This window comes from Salvelinus namaycush, unplaced genomic scaffold (assembly GCF_016432855.1).
Source record: "Salvelinus namaycush isolate Seneca unplaced genomic scaffold, SaNama_1.0 Scaffold308, whole genome shotgun sequence".
Taxonomy (NCBI): domain Eukaryota; kingdom Metazoa; phylum Chordata; class Actinopteri; order Salmoniformes; family Salmonidae; genus Salvelinus; species Salvelinus namaycush.
In genome coordinates this window covers 93,361-110,000 of record NW_024059986.1, presented here as the reverse complement: position 1 = coordinate 110,000, position 16,640 = coordinate 93,361, and the positions used below count along the sequence as shown (strand labels likewise).

The following is a 16,640-nucleotide window of genomic DNA, read 5'->3' as shown; positions in this document are numbered from 1 at the left end:
AAGTGGCGTGCTCACAGTAGCGCTTGGTTGCATGTTGTGAAAAGCAAGTTGCTTGTAACAAGCATAGCCAATAAGAACGCTGGGATTGTCATAGTGACAGCCCTAACCACCAAAAGGAACAGCCCAACCACCAATAGGGACAGCCAACCACCAATAGGGACAGCCAACCACCAATAGGGAGAGCTCAACCACCAATATTCTGTATTAGGTTGGTAATGGTCTCTAAAATGAACTACAATTAAAAAGGTCTGCTTTAAGTGCCCCTTTGACAGTTCTTTACTGTATTCATATACATTAATGTGGCTGGTGCCTGGCCTAGCAGCTCTCCAGAGTTGAATCAGGTGTGTGTGTGTGTGTGTGTGTGTGTGTGTGTGTGTGTGTGTGTGTGTGTGTGTGTGTGTGTGTGTGTGTGTGTGTGTGTGTGTGTGTGTGTGTGTGTGTGTGTACGCATGTTTGTGTGTGTCTATGTGTATGTGTGTGCACATGTGCATATGTGTACATCACTCTGTGTGTGCTTGAGAACATGACGGTGTGTGTGTGTACACATTTGTTTGTGTTAGTGTGTCATTGAATCAGGATGAGGCACAGTGGGAGTGGGGAGGGCCCGGCTGTTGCTGAAAGGTCTGGCCAGGTTGGACTCCATAGTCCTGGTTACTGTAGAGGTTGTTTCACGCTGGGCCCTCTATAACACGGCTGACCTCAATACTGAAGGCTTGCTTCTGACCTGGAGAGACTTGAAGGTCTGAGCCTCCTTCAGATAAACACAACTTGGCACCTGATGTAACTGTTTTATTGTAGAAAGAATGATGTATTAAATATATACTGTAGAGAGTCAATATAGAATAGAAAAGTAGACACATACTCACAGTCATGACAAAGCTTGACTTTTGATTTAAAAAACTGTCTTCTGTATATTGTTGTTATTCGTTATAATATTGATAATGTTCCCTGACGAATCACAATTACTCTTGCTCATGTCAAAGCATGCCTTGTTCCAGCCAGAATGGCCCATATACAGTATAGCAGGAGTCTAGTTTCTGTTTCTGGACAGGACACTAGTCTGTCTCCTGTTTCTGTAACGTGAGGCAACTTGATGATCAGGTATACCCTCTGGACAGGACACTAGTCTGTCTCCTGTTTCTGTAACGTGAGGCAGCTTGATGATCAGGTATACCCTCTGGACAGGACACTAGTCTATCTCCTGTTTCTGTAACGTGAGGCAGCTTGATGATCATGTATACCCTCTGGACAGGACACTAGTCTATCTCCTGTTTCTGTAACGTAAGGCAGCTTGATGATCAGGTATACCCTCTGGACAGGACACTAGTCTGTCTCCTGTTTCTGTAACGTGAGACAGCTTGATGATCAGGTATACCCTCTGGACAGGACACTAGTCTGTCTCCTGTTTCTGTAACGTGAGACAGCTTGATGATCAGGTATACCCTCTGGACAGGACACTAGTCTGTCTCCTGTTTCTGTAACGTGAGACAGCTTGATGATCAGGTATACCCTCTGGACAGGACACTAGTCTGTCTCCTGTTTCTGTAACGTGAGACAGCTTGATGATCAGGTATACCCTCTGGACAGGATGCTAGTCTATCTCATGTTTCTGTAACGTGAGTGTCACGCCCTGACCGTAGAGATAATTTTATTCTCTATGTTTGGTTGGTCAGGGTGTGACTCGGGTGGGAAACTCCATGTTCTTTGTTTCTATGTTTTGGCCGGGTATGGTTCTCAATCAGGGACAGCTGTCATTCGTTGTCTCTGATTGGGAATCATACTTAGGCAGCCTTTTTCCCTTTTGGTATTTGTGGGTAGTTGTCTTTGTTAGTGGCATGATAGCCGAAGTAAGCTTCACGGTCGTTTCCTTGTTCTTTGTTTTGTTGGCGACATTTATCAATAAAAGAAATGTACACAGCATGCTGCAACTTGGTCCGGTCATTTCCCTGACGACGATCGTGACAGTGAGGCAGCTTGATGATCATGTATACCCTCTGGACAGGACACTAGTCTGTCTCCTGTTTCTGTAACGTGAGGCAACTTGATGATCAGGTATACCCTCTGGACAGGATGCTAGCCCTTTTCCTCATATCAGGGAAAGCCTATTGACTCACCGTGACACCATAGAAGTTGGTTTCGTTCATGACGTCCAGCACCAGCCTGCCCACCTCCCGGTCGTCCACGGTGAAGTTGTGGTGCATGTCCTGCCTCTCCTTGTGCTGCAGTAAGTCCATGACACGGGTCAGGGTCTTAGCTATCACCCAGATCCCGTCGTAGGCGAAGCCGTGGTACTTCGAGGGCTCCACCCCCTTCTGCTGCAGCTCTTTACTGTACTCCCTCTCGTACTCTTTAGGTGTCTGAATGTAGGGAGAGAGAGGGGACAATATAAGATTTTAGGTTGCCTCCCAAATGCCACTCTATTCCCAACATAGCGCATTACTTTTCACCAGAGCCCTATGGGGGGAATAGGGAATAATGTGGCATTGGGACACATCCTTAGATAGAATGCTTTTCTTCTACCCACTATACAGGACAATGACTCCTTTGGCTAAGAAGCAACAGGTACAAGCACTTCATCCACAATAGCCATCAACGTCCTAAATGCAGGACCTGGGAAGCTGCAGGGATAGTTATAATAATTATGGTGATATACTGTAGGATCATAATTTGATCACCCAGAAAATTAAATACTTGTAGTGTATTTGAGGTTTAAAAAGGCCTTCTGATTTTGTAATTTCCAATTTGAAATTTCAGACTTGATTTTACGAAAAATGGATCAACCACTACAAAAATGTCCATTAATTATAATTCACATAGTAATTCACATTTCCTGTGGCTGCAGGATTATTTTCCTGCCGTAGCAAACTGGCTCACAAATTTAGATCCAATCTGTATTGATGTCGCTCATGCTCCAAAGCAAACCAAATGTGATCTCTATAGCATACAGTATGTGTGAGTTGAGGTAATACTTTGTAAATAGTCCTCACCCCGCAGGTGCAAAACAGTTATACACTATACCGTGTATCAAAATTCTTATCAGGAACACTCACCCTTCCAGAGATCCCCTTGACCTGTTTGGCGCTGAGGGGTTCAAAGTCCACAGCGATGTATCCCTCCATAGCAGTCAGCAACTTCCTGGTGGTGCAGTTGGTGGAGTTGGCCTGCTCCCACCAGTTGCCCTGGTACCAGCCTGGTATGATCCACTGGTACTTACTACCATACATGTTCAGGTTGTACGCCTGGGGGAAGGATGTTTGGTTAGTACACACACATGCAGGTGTGTCCATACAAACACACACCACATACAGTGTATGCAAACAACTACACACACACACACTACCGTACATACACGGGGTGCGCGTGCACCAACAAGCACACATATTCTATGTCAAACAACAGTCTGCATTGAAATTGTAATCTGTCGTAGACACATTGTTAATCATTACAGACAGCCATGTCAGTGGTATGATGTTCTGTAAGACACTGGTCACTGAGACAGTCATGTCAGTCATGTCAGTGGTATGATATTCTGTAAGACACTGGTCACTGAGACAGTCATGTCAGTGGTATGATGTTCTGTAAGACACTGGTCACGGAGACAGTCATGTCCGTCATTTCAGTGGTATGATGTTCTGTAAGACACTGGTCACTGAGACAGTCATGTCAGTGGTATGATGTTCTGTAAGACACTGGTCACTGAGACAGTCATGTCAGTGGTATGATGTTCTGTAAGACACTGGTCACGGAGACAGTCATGTCCGTCATTTCAGTGGTATGATGTTCTGTAAGACACTGGTCACGGAGACAGTCATGTCCGTCATTTCAGTGGTATGATGTTCTGTAAAACACTGGTCACTGAGACAGTCATGTCAGTGGTATGATGTTCTGTAAGACACTGGTCACTGAGACAGTCATGTCAGTCATGTCAGTGGTATGATGTTCTGTAAGACACTGGTCACTGAGACAGTCATGTCAGTGGTATGATGTTCTGTAAGACACTGGTCACTGAGACAGTCATGTCAGTCATGTCAGTGGTATGATATTCTGTAAGACACTGGTCACTGAGACAGTCATGTCAGTCATGTCAGTGGTATGATATTCTGTAAGACACTGGTCACTGAGACAGTCATGTCAGTGGTATGATGTTCTGTAAGACACTGGTCACTGAGACAGTCATGTCAGTGGTATGCTGTTCTGTAAGACACTGGTCACTGAGGCAGTCATGTCAGTCATGTCAGTGGTATGATATTCTGTAAGACACTGGTCACTGAGACAGTCATGTCAGCCATGTCAGTGGTATGATATTCTGTAAGACGCTGGTCACTGAGACAGCCATGTCAGTGGTATGCTGTTCTGTAAAACACTGGTCACTGAGACAGTCATGTCAGCGGTATGATGTTCTGTAAGACACTGGTCACGGAGACAGTCATGTCAGCGGTATGATGTTCTGTAAGACACTGGTCACTGAGACAGTCATGTCAGTGGTATGATGTTCTGTAAGACACTGGTCACTGAGACAGTCATGTCAGTGGTATGCTGTTCTGTAAGACACTGGTCACTGAGACAGTCATGTCAGTGGTATGCTGTTCTGTAAGACACTGGTCACTGAGACAGCCATGTCAGTGGTATGATGTTCTGTAAGACACTGGTCACTGAGAGTCATGTCAGTGGTATGCTGTTCTGTAAGACACTGGTCACTGAGGCAGTCATATCAGTCATGTCAGTGGTATGATATTCTGTAAGACACTGGTCACTGAGACAGTCATGTCAGTAATGTCAGTGGTATGATATTCTGTAAGACACTGGTCACTGAGACAGTCATGTCAGTCATGTCAGTGGTATGATATTCTGTAAGACACTGGTCACTGAGACAGTCATGTCAGTGGTATGATGTTCTGTAAGACACTGGTCACTGAGACAGTCATGTCAGTGGTATGATGTTCTGTAAGACACTGGTCACTGAGACAGTCATGTCAGTGGTATGCTGTTCTGTAAGACACTGGTCACTGAGACAGTCATGTCAGTGGTATGCTGTTCTGTAAGACACTGGTCACTGAGACAGCCATGTCAGTGGTATGATGTTCTGTAAGACACTGGTCACTGAGACAGTCATGTCAGTGGTATGCTGTTCTGTAAGACACTGGTCACTGAGGCAGTCATATCAGTAATGTCAGTGGTATGATATTCTGTAAGACACTGGTCACTGAGACAGTCATGTCAGTCATGTCAGTGGTATGATATTCTGTAAGACACTGGTCACTGAGACAGTCATGTCAGTGGTATGATGTTCTGTAAGACACTGGTCACTGAGACAGTCATGTCAGTGGTATGATGTTCTGTAAGACACTGGTCACTGAGACAGTCATGTCAGTGGTATGATGTTCTGTAAGACACTGGTCACTGAGACAGTCATGTCAGTGGTATGCTGTTCTGTAAGACACTGGTCACTGAGACAGTCATGTCAGTGGTATGCTGTTCTGTAAGACACTGGTCACTGAGACAGCCATGTCAGTGGTATGATGTTCTGTAAGACACTGGTCACTGAGGCAGTCATATCAGTCATGTCAGTGGTATGATATTCTGTAAGACACTGGTCACTGAGACAGTCATGTCAGTCATGTCAGTGGTATGATATTCTGTAAGACACTGGTCACTGAGACAGTCATGTCAGTGGTATGATGTTCTGTAAGACACTGGTCACGGAGACACGCATGTCAGTCATGTCAGTGGTATGATATTCTGTAAGACACTGGTCACTGAGACAGTCATGTCAGTGGTATGATGTTCTGTAAGACACTGGTCACTGAGACAGTCATGTCAGTGGTATGATGTTCTGTAAGACACTGGTCACTGAGGCAGTAATGTCAGTCATGTCAGTGGTATGATGTTCTGTAAGACACTGGTCACTGAGACAGTCATGTCAGCGGTATGATGTTCTGTAAGACACTGGTCACTGAGATATCAGTCATTAATGTCAGTATGAATAGGATTTCAGATTTTACTGACACTCATAATGGTAGTTATGGTTATAATACCATACATTGGAAACATCTGCCACACCTATATGTTCGACAAATTGATGTGTGTGTGTGTGTGTGTGTGTGTGTGTGTGTGTGTGTGTGTGTGTGTGTGTGTGTGTGTGTGTGTGTGTGTGTGTGTGTGTGTGTGTGTGTGTGTGTGTGTGTGTGTGTGTGTGCGTGCGTGCGTGGGAGTGTGTGTGTGTGTGTGTGTATATATACAAACAATACTCACACAGCAGAACACTTTGGAGGCCAGGTTCTCATCAAACTGTCCGATAATGATCCTTACGTCATTATCCTAAAGAGATGGCATAACAGACAAAAGGGTTAGCCTTCCGCTACAAGCAGCTAATCATTAGCAGCAATCACATCACAATAGTACACTTTGCATAACATACATATTCTAGTCTCTGTCTGAAGACTCTGTACTGTGCAGTATGAGATGTGCTATGCAAATATCACCACATTAACAATTCCTAAACAAATGTAACAGCTGTCCTAGTGCGAGAATTTTGTCATTTGGTTCTCTGTAGCTCAGTTGGTCGAGCCTGAAGCTTGTAATGCCAGGATATTTGGTTCAATTCCCAGGACCAGCCATACGCTGCTAAATGACATATATTATATTATTATATAGTATTATATTATTATATATATGATTGTTTTATCACATTCAAATAAATGGTGATATCGGCACTAGATGCTGATATCAGTGTAATTGCCACCTCATTAGTGTAAGGACTACAGGTAACTGTCACCTCATCAGTGTAAGGACTACAGGTAACTGTCACCTCATCAGTGTAAGGACTACAGGTAACTGTCACCTCATCAGTGTAAGGACTACAGGTAACTGTTACCTCATCAGTGTAAGGACTACAAGTAACTGTCACCTCATCAGTGCAATGACTACAGGTAACTGTTACCTCATCAGTGTAAGGACTACAAGTAACTGTCACCTCATCAGTGTAATGACTACAGGTAACTGTTACCTCATCAGTGTAAGGACTACAGGTAACTGTCACCTCATCAGTGTAAGGACTACAGGTAACTGTCACCTCATCAGTGTAAGGACTACAGGTAACTGTTACCTCATCAGTGTAATGACTACAGGTAACTGTTACCTCATCAGTGTAAGGACTACAGGTAACTGTCACCTCATCAGTGTAAGGACTACAAGTAACTGTCACCTCATCAGTGTAAGGACTACAAGTAACTGTCACCTCATCAGTGTAAGGACTACAGGTAACTGTTACCTCATCAGTGTAAGGACTACAAGTAACTGTCACCTCATCAGTGTAAGGACTACAAGTAACTGTCACCTCATCAGTGTAAGGACTACAGGGAACTGGTCTGATGGTGTAGATATAGGTGCTGGGCTAAGTCCCAAATGGCCATTTGGGATATACACTTGGTTTGTTAGCTATAGGGCAGAGGCTGCAATATCAAGCCACAAAGTGTCATTCCATAACAACACAGCCATTAGTGTCAGCGGAGAGAATTGTTTCCTATCCACAGGGCCAGAGAGGAGAGATCTACATGGAATTGAGTCAGTAAATAGTTCACCACCTCCTCAAAGTAGCAGGAGCTTTGAGTAGCGAGGATTGAAGTCTGAGGTTCCCATCTCTGCCTCTGACAACAGCAATCTGTCTGTCACCACTCTACATTGGTGATGAACTGCATAGACCTCCCCAACCCATACAATCACACAAAAACCATGTGATCAAATCTTGATACAGGAAGGAAGGGGATAGGAGTGATGCTTGACTCGAATGCGGGATTGTGCATGTCTATCAAAACACAACTGGTACCCTTCTCCCTATCCCCTTTTGGCCCTGTCAAAAGAAGGGCACTATGTAGGGAACAGGGTGCCATTTAGGATGTACACTAAGGTAGTAACACATGTATCAAGTCTAGAAAAGGTCCGTTTTGACTGAGGATGTACAGTTGAAGTCGGAAGTTTACATACACCTTAGCCAAATACATTTAAACTCAGTTTTCACAATTCCTGACATTTAATCCTAGTAGAAATTCCCTGTCTTAGGACAGTTAGTATCACCACTTTATTTTAAGAATGTGACATGTCAGAATAATAGCAGAGAGAATGATTTATTTCAGCTTTTATTTCTTTCATCACATTCCCAGTGGGTCAGAAGTTTACATACACTCAGTTAGTATTTGGTTGCATTGCCTTTAAATTGTTGAACTTGGATCAAATGTTTCGGGTAGCCTTCCACAAGCTTCCCACAATAAGTTGGGTGAATTTTGGCCCATTCCTCCTGACAGAGCTGGTGTAACTGAGTCAGGTTTGTTGGCCTCCTTGCTCGCACACGTTTTTTCAGTTCTGCACACAAATTCTCTATAGGATTGTGATGGATTTGTGGATTTGTGATGGCCACTCAATACCTTGACTTTGTTGTCCTTAAGCCATTTTGCCACAACTTCGGAAGTATGCTTGGGGTCATTGTCCATTTGGAAGACCCATTTGCGACCAAGCTTTAACTTCCTGACTGATGTCTTGAGGTGTTGCTTCAATATATCCACATAATTTTCCTACCTCACGATGCCATCTATTTTGTGAAGTGCATCAGTCCCTCCTGCAGCAAAGCACCCCCACAACATGATGCTGCCACCCCCGTGCTTCACGGTTGGGATGGTGTTCTTCTGCTTGCAAGCCTCCCCCTTTTTCCTCCAAACATAACGATGGTCATTATGGCCAAACAGTTCTATTTTTGTTTCATCAGACCAGAAGACATTTCTCCAAAAAGTATGATCTTTGTCCCCATGTGCAGTTGCAAACCGTAGTCTGGCTTTTTTATGGCGGTTTTGGAGCAGTAGCTTCTTCCTCGCTGAGCGGCTTTTCAGGTTATGTCAATATAGGACTCGTTTTACTGTGGATATAGATACCTTTGTACCTGTTTCCTCCAGCATCTTCACAAGGTCCTTTGCTGCTATTCTGGGATTGATTTGCACTTTTCGCACCAAAGTACATTCATCTCTAGGAGACAGAACGCGTCTCCTTCTTGAGTGGTATGACGACTGCGTGGTCCCATGGTGTTTATACTTGCGTACTATTGTTTGTACAGATGAACGTGGTACCTTCAGGCGTTTGCTCGAAATGATGAAGCAGACTTGTGGAGGTCTACAATTTTTTTTCTGAGGTCTTGGCTGATTTATTTAGATTTTCCCATGATGTCAAGCAAAGAGACACTGAGTTTGAAGTTAGGCCTTGAAATACATCCACAGGTACACCTCCAATTGACTCAAATTATGTGAATTAGCCTATCAGAAGCTTCTAAAGCTATGACATAATTTTCTAAAATGTTCCATGCTGTTTAAAGGCACAGTCAACTTAGTGTACTTCTGACCCACTGGAATTGTGATACAGTGAATGATAAGTGAAATAATCTGTCTGTAAACAATTTTTGGAAAAATGACTTGTGTCATGCACAAAGTAGAATTCCTAACCGACTTGCCAAACCTATAGTTAGTTAACAAGAAATTTGTGGAGTGGTTGAAAAACGAGTTTTAATCACTCCAACCTAAGTGTATGTAAACGTCCGACTTCAACTGTATTTATATCCAGCTAAAACCACAGTATGGGTGAACAGTCCTTTGCAATTTCCGATAAATAATTTCCCCTTACACCATTAAAAAGCACGTCAACAGTGAAGAGGCAACTCTGGGATGCTGGCCTTCTAGGCAGAGTTGCAAAGAAAAAGTAATATCTCAGACTGGCCAATTAAAAGAAAAGATTAAGATGGGCAAAAGAACAGACACTGGACAGAGGAACTCTGCCTAGAAGGTCACCTCTTCACTGTTGATGTTGAGACTGGTGTTTTGTAGGTACTATTTAATGAAGCTGCCAGTTGAAGACTTGTGAGGCGTCTGTTTCTCAAACTAGACACTCTAATGTACTTGTTCTCTTGCTCAGTTGTGCATCGGGGCCTCCCACTCCTCTTTCTATTCTGGTTAGAGCCAGTTTGCACTGTTCTGTTAAGGGAGTAGTACACAGCGTTGTACGAGATCTTCAGTTTCTTGGCAATGTCTCGCATGGAATAGCCTTCATTTCTCAGAACAAGAATAGACTGACGAGTTTCAGAAGAAAGTTCTTTGCTTCTGGCCATTTTGAGCCTGTAATTGAACCCACAAATACTGATGTTCCAGATACTCAACTAGTCTAAAGAAGGCCAATTTTATTGCTTCTTTAATCATAACAACAGTTTTCAGCTGTGCTAACATAATTGCAAAAGGGTTTTCTAATGATCAATTAGCCTTTTAAAATTAAAAACTTTGATTAGCTAACACAGCGTGCCATTGGAACACATGAGTGATGGTTGCTGATAATGGGCCACTGTACACCTATGTAGATATTCCATAAAAATTCTGCCCTTTCCAGCTACAATAGTCATTTACAATATTAACAATATCTACACTGTATTTCTGATCAATTTGATGTTTAATTTTTTTAATTTTCTTTCAAAAACAAGGACATTTCTAACTTTTGACCGGTAGTATACATATATATATTTCACAACGTACATTATTTTGTCATCAGTAAAATGACCTAACTTCAACTGTAAACTTTTCGCTCTTTTTAGAAGGCCATCATTTCGTGTGATGTAAACGAGAAAAACGGGCCATTTTGGAAACATACAGTGTCTTCAGAAAGTGTTCACACCCCTTGACTTTTTCCACATTTTGTTGTGTTACAGCCTACATTTTATTTCAGGTATTACATTTAGATTTTGTGTCCCTGATCTATGCACAATACTCAATAAAGTCAGTGGAATTATGTTTTTAGAAATGTTTACAAATGAATACAAAATGAAAAGCTGAAATGTCATTAAGTATTCAAACCCTTTGTTGTGGCACGCCTACATTTGCTTAACAATTCACATACTAAGTTGCAATAATGGTGTTTAACATGATTGTTTAATGACTACCTCATCTCTGTATCCCACACATACAATTATCTGTAAGGTCCCTCAGTCAAGCATTGAATTTGAAGCACATTTTCAATCAGGGACCAGGGAGGTTTCCCAAATGTTCGCATAGAAGGACACCTATTGGTACATGGGTAGAAATAAAATAAAAATAGACATTGAATATCCCTTTGAGCATGGTGCAGTTATTAATTACACTTTGGATTATGGGATGAGTAATGCAAAATATGTAAACATTATTAAAGTGGCATTATTAAAGTGACTAGTGATCCATTTATTAAAGTGTCCAGTGATTGTGTCTCAATGTAGGCAGCAGCCTCTCTGAGTTAGTGACTGCTGTTTAACAGTCTGATGGCCTTGAGATAGAAGCTGTTTGTCAATCTCTGTCCCAGCTTTGATGCACCTGTACTGACCTCGCCTTCTGGATGATAGCGGTGTGAACAGGCAGTGATTCGGGTGGTTGTTGTCCTTGATGACCTTTTTGGTCTTCCTGTGACAACGGGTGCTGTAGGTGTCCTGGAGGGCAGGTAGTTTTGCAGACCGCACCCCCCTCTGGAGAGCCCTGCGGTTGTGGGCGGGTGTAATCGCTACCAAAGGTGATTTTAACATGTATTGACTCAGGGGGTTGAATACTTATCTAATCAAGATACAGTATATTAGTGTTTTATTTACCATAAATGTAAAAAAATAAATATAGAGATTTTTTCCCCCACTTTGACATCACAGAGTAGTTTGTCTAGATTGTTGAAATAAAATGACAATTTAATCCATTTGAATCCCACTTTGTTACACAACGAAATGGTGTGAATACTTTCTGAAGGCACTGTAGATTGTTAACGATACAAATGCATTATCTTAGCTTGTGTGTCCTCTGACTAGTGACTAATACAAGTTCTGCCATTCACTCTGCCAACACACCAGCTGTGTCTCTCTGCGCCTTGGATCTGACCCTTTATACTGAATAATGATTTAAGTTCAATAGACCGTTACTCAAGCCAAGCTGAGACATTCTACACATGTCACATATCCATTTATCAGTGGGGAGTCACCAGCCTCTGTCATCACAGCTCCAATGGCCTCAGGGTGTTGGATGAACTAAATAGGATTATAATGCTACATATCAGTATGTTTCAGATCCAATAAACACGCTATGCGTAACACACTCAGAACATAATTCCAACGGGAAATAAAATGCGATGAAAAACCAACCACTTCTGTATTTCTGGTCATGTAATTCTAGGTTGTTTATGGGTCAAAGTAAAACACACATCCAATGCCTTACAAAATGAAAAGGGTCTTGAAATGCCAAGGCTGTAACCACAAATTGTATAGGTTTATTAGCCGTAACAGCCCTCTATACCTCTATAGTACCTCCATGGGTGATTTTCCCTCCGTACAACCCGGCATGGCGTGTGGTCCACAGTCACCACCTGCTTTCTCTTATCGCTACAGAAGCCCCAATCAAAAGGCCACTTTTCCCCACAATACCTACAATGCCATGGTGGACCGTACTCATCAGAGCCAGCGTGCATGCTGGGAGTAAGCAGAGTAGTTGGGGGTTCTGTGTGGACCACTCTGCTTTGCAGACACTTGTCTTTTTCAGAGCCCCTTGGCTCAGCTTGAACCTGGCTCTCGCAGGGCTCTGTTCCTCCCAGGCCTGAATGGTGCCCTTGTTCCCTGGAGGAAGGCACTTAACTCAAATGTCTCCAGCTGTGAGGGAACTGAATATGGACAATACCGGCCCAGAGAGACCTGGTAATATCCACCATCCTCTGCCCTGGAACCAGGGGGGGATTGGGCATCAGATTGGGTCCCGCGGTTGGAAAACTGGACCCTGGACTGAAGGTCTCAGAGTTTTATTGTGAGTATTCTAAATTTGTACTACTGATCTCTAATTGACATGTGGCACCTGTTGCAGGTGGAACTGTTGCATGTAGCTGCTTAAAGGTTGTTCTGTTTGTGTCCTGCTGGTCTCTGGGATGGAGTTTTGTTATGGCTATTTTTATTCACTTTCAGGTCGGGTGGCAGCAGCTTCACTGTAATGGCAGCAGCTTCACTGTAATGGCAGCAGCTTCCCAGACAGTTGATTAATCCATGCTGGCGATGCTGTTAGTCACTTTACTCTTGGGTTAATGTAGTAACACTACAAACACAATGAGGATGTGTAACACAACACTAGGCATGATTACACGGCTTTACTAAAACCTGAGGCTGTGTCCCAAATGCCACCCTATTCCCTATATAGTGCACTACATTGACCAGGGCACATGGTCAAAGGATGCCATTTGGGACATAGCCTGTATGAGGCAAACTAGGCCTGTTCATGAGCACGTCTATCTGTTTAATAGACTGACACTGTCCTACCCATTACAGTACCTTCACGTCTGGCTTTGATGATTACTCCATATCAAGAGCCTTTACTAGATCTAATAATGGACATTGTCTAATGTTCAATACTAAAACACCTGTGTCAAACAACCGACTGACCGATGTGATTTTCAGTCTGGACCGTGACCAGTTTAATCCGGTGTGTTAGTGCTGGGCTGTAACAAAAACCTGCCCACTCAATAGCTCTCCAGGACAGGAGACAGTTGAAGACCCCTGATCTTATAGTAAGGCATTACGTGAGTATTACAGATACATTAGGAGATGTATTGCCATCCAACCACTGGATTAGTCTAAACAAAGAGGTGTGATACCGATAAGTTAGAACCAAGGGCAGCAGTGTCGTGAGAAGAGGTGTGATACTGATGATTTAGAACCAGGGGCAGCAGTGTCGTGAGAAGAGGTGTGATACTGATGAGTTAGAACCAGGGGCAGCAGTGTCGTGAGAAGAGGTGTGATACTGATGAGTTAGAACCAGGGGCAGCAGTGTTATGAGAAACACATACTGCAGTTCTCAGCTATTCAGGGACTTAGGAATACCAAAGGTACTACATCAATTTGAAAGCACAGGTAGGAAAATGTTGCCGAGTGGACAATGGCGTGTGGCTCCCAAAATGTTTATGCCATAACAGGCAATAAAGTGTCTGACACACTAGTAATGGTATTAGTGCTGGAAGTAGCAGTGTTGGTTATTGCGAGTCTTGGTTTGATTGTCAGTATTATCTTTAGTTGATCAAACAGTAATTCCATTGAAGATGTTACTGAGTTTTGTGATATGGCTGGAGTCAGTGTATTCATGAGTGCACACCGTAGCAAACCTATAGCAAAACGTTTTGCAACGAAAACTAGCGTTTGTTATTGGAAAAGTGTAGGTTAGTCATTTTATTTTACGTCACGTTTTCTTCCGGTTAGTTCTTAATGTATACACCTCTGGTACATGGCCACAGCTTCTCCACAGAGACATGCGTTTCCTGTGGTGTGCTCCTGACAGCTACCTCTCTGTTCTTAATCCATTCTGAGGAGCTTTACTTGTGTGTGTGTGTGTGCGTGTGTGTGTGCGTGCGGGCGCCTGAGAGAGACATATGGAAAGAAAGAGAGAGAAAGAAAAGGAGAGAAAAAGACAAGTGAATATGAAAGAGAGCGAGAGACAGAGAGATGGGAGATAGAGTATATGAGAAAAAGAGAGACAGCGCGAGAGATATATATATAGAGAGAGACTTCACTTGCTTTGGCAATCATAACATATGTTTCCCATGCCAATAAAGCCTTTCAATTGAAATTGAATTGAATTGAGAGAGAGAGCGAGTGAGGAAAGAAAGAGGCTAGACAGAGTGCATGGGAGATAAAGAGAAAGAAAGAGACACAGACACACAAGAGAAACAGTCCCTGTACAGTACAGTTCCTATCTGATGGTGGTTGTCTGTTTCAACACCATAGACAGCATCTGACTGCTGCTCTCTCTCTAGGAATCCCATCACTACTGCAGATGTAAACTACAGTCTATTGGTGGCTACACACATCATACCAGACGCCATGGCAACACTTCCTGCTCCAGACTGACTGATATGTGTCACCGTTTCTTATCACATTACATGGAAACAGGGGGACAGGCAACCGAATGGAGAGATGAGAGAGGAGTTATCCAATCATGTGTCAGAGCTGTCACAGCCTGTCCCGTTCCAAAGAGAGGGCTTTAAAGCATTGCGAGACGAAGGATAATTTGCATTTTTAACTCTGATCAGTTTAAAATGTCAGCTTTACACAAGTACATGTATATTATAGAAAGGCTCATAGTTCTCTTTCTCTGTGTGTGTGTTTGTGTGTGTGTGTGTGTGCGTGTCAGAGAGAGAAAGAGAGAGAGTGTCTGTGTGAGCCTTCGCCAGCTCTTATGTGATGTGAGTTGATCAGAGAGCCGAGAGGCTTGGGGAGTGAGGGGCTTAGACAGTGTTGTGAGGGCTGAGAAGCCTGGGGAGTGAGGGGCTTAGACAGTGTTGTGAGGGCTGAGAAGCCTGGGGAGTGAGGGGCTTAGACAGTGTTGTGAGGGCTGAGAAGCCTGGGGAGTGAGGGGCTTAGACAGTGTTGTGAGGGCTGAGAAGCCTGGGGAGTGAGGGGCTTAGACAGTGTTGTGAGGGCTGAGAAGCCTGGGGAGTGAGGGGCTTAGACAGTGTTGTGAGGGCTGAGAAGCCTGGGGAGTGAGGGGCTTAGACAGTGTTGTGAGGGCTGAGAAGCCTGGGGAGTGAGGGCGTTAGACAGTGTTGTGAGGGCTGAGAAGCCTGGGGAGTGAGGGGCTTAGACAGTGTTGTGAGGGCTGAGAAGCCTGGGGAGTGAGGGGCTTAGACAGTGTTGTGAGGGCTGAGAAGCCTGGGGAGTGAGGGCGTTAGACAGTGTTGTGAGGGCTGAGAAGCCTTGGGAGTGAGGGCGTTAGACAGTGTTGTGAGGGCTGAGAAGCCTGGGGAGTGAGGGGCTTAGACAGTGTTGTGAGGGCTGAGAAGCCTGGGGAGTGAGGGGCTTAGACAGTGTTGTGAGGGCTGAGAAGCCTGGGGAGTGAGGGCGTTAGACAGTGTTATGAGGGTTGAGAAGCCTGGGGAGTGAGGGGCTTAGACAGTGTTGTGAGGGCTGAGAAGCCTGGGGAGTGAGGGGCTTAGACAGTGTTGTGAGGGCTGAGAAGCCTGGGGAGTGAGGGCGTTAGACAGTGTTGTGAGGGCTGAGAAGCCTGGGGAGTGAGGGCGTTAGACAGTGTTGTCTAAGACTATAATCGGCCACTGCAGCTCCACTTTGGGCTCACAGGGTCACAGCTAGTGTGTGTGTGCGCGTGTGAATAACAGCAGCAGGTCATTATGGGTAACTGTCCAAACTCTCAGAACTACTGAAATAACCGCATTAAGACACACCAGTGTCAACCAGTATTGAGGAAGAGGAATACTGGTCTTGGTACTGTAAAATGCAGTACATCTGATGTGTGTGACCTCCAGTTCATTTACTCCAGTGAATACAGGAAGGTCTTAGAAACATACCGGGTGCTACTACAGTAATATCAAGATCAACACGAGACACTCATTACTTTCATTCCTAAGGGGTTCTGGTCTGGTTCCACAGTACACTAAGTACCTATGCTGTACTGTACCTGGTTCTGTGGATCACTCACCTTCAGCTTCTTGACGTTGACACAGGGGTCGTTGGAGAAGCTCTCGGTGTCAGCGATCTGGATGTCCGCCTTTTCCAGCTCATTGGTCAAGTCATTCCTCACCTGGGAGAGACAGATAAAGGGAGAGAGATAGAGAGAGAGGGAGAGGGA

The 16,640-nt window shown here is 44.0% G+C and overlaps 1 protein-coding gene across 1 annotated transcript in view; it reads right to left on the bottom strand.

The window, feature by feature from the left end:
* Positions 1–16,640, bottom strand: part of LOC120039909 (gamma-aminobutyric acid type B receptor subunit 2-like) — a 153,487-nt gene that overhangs the window by 113,676 nt on the left and 23,171 nt on the right. The window contains exons 3-6 of the mRNA XM_038985231.1: positions 16,491–16,592; positions 6,253–6,318; positions 3,051–3,239; positions 2,115–2,357 (exon numbers count right to left, since the gene is read on the bottom strand). Coding sequence (XP_038841159.1) covers positions 2,115–2,357; positions 3,051–3,239; positions 6,253–6,318; positions 16,491–16,592 — 600 coding nt within the window. The remainder of the gene's footprint in view (positions 1–2,114; positions 2,358–3,050; positions 3,240–6,252; positions 6,319–16,490; positions 16,593–16,640) is intronic.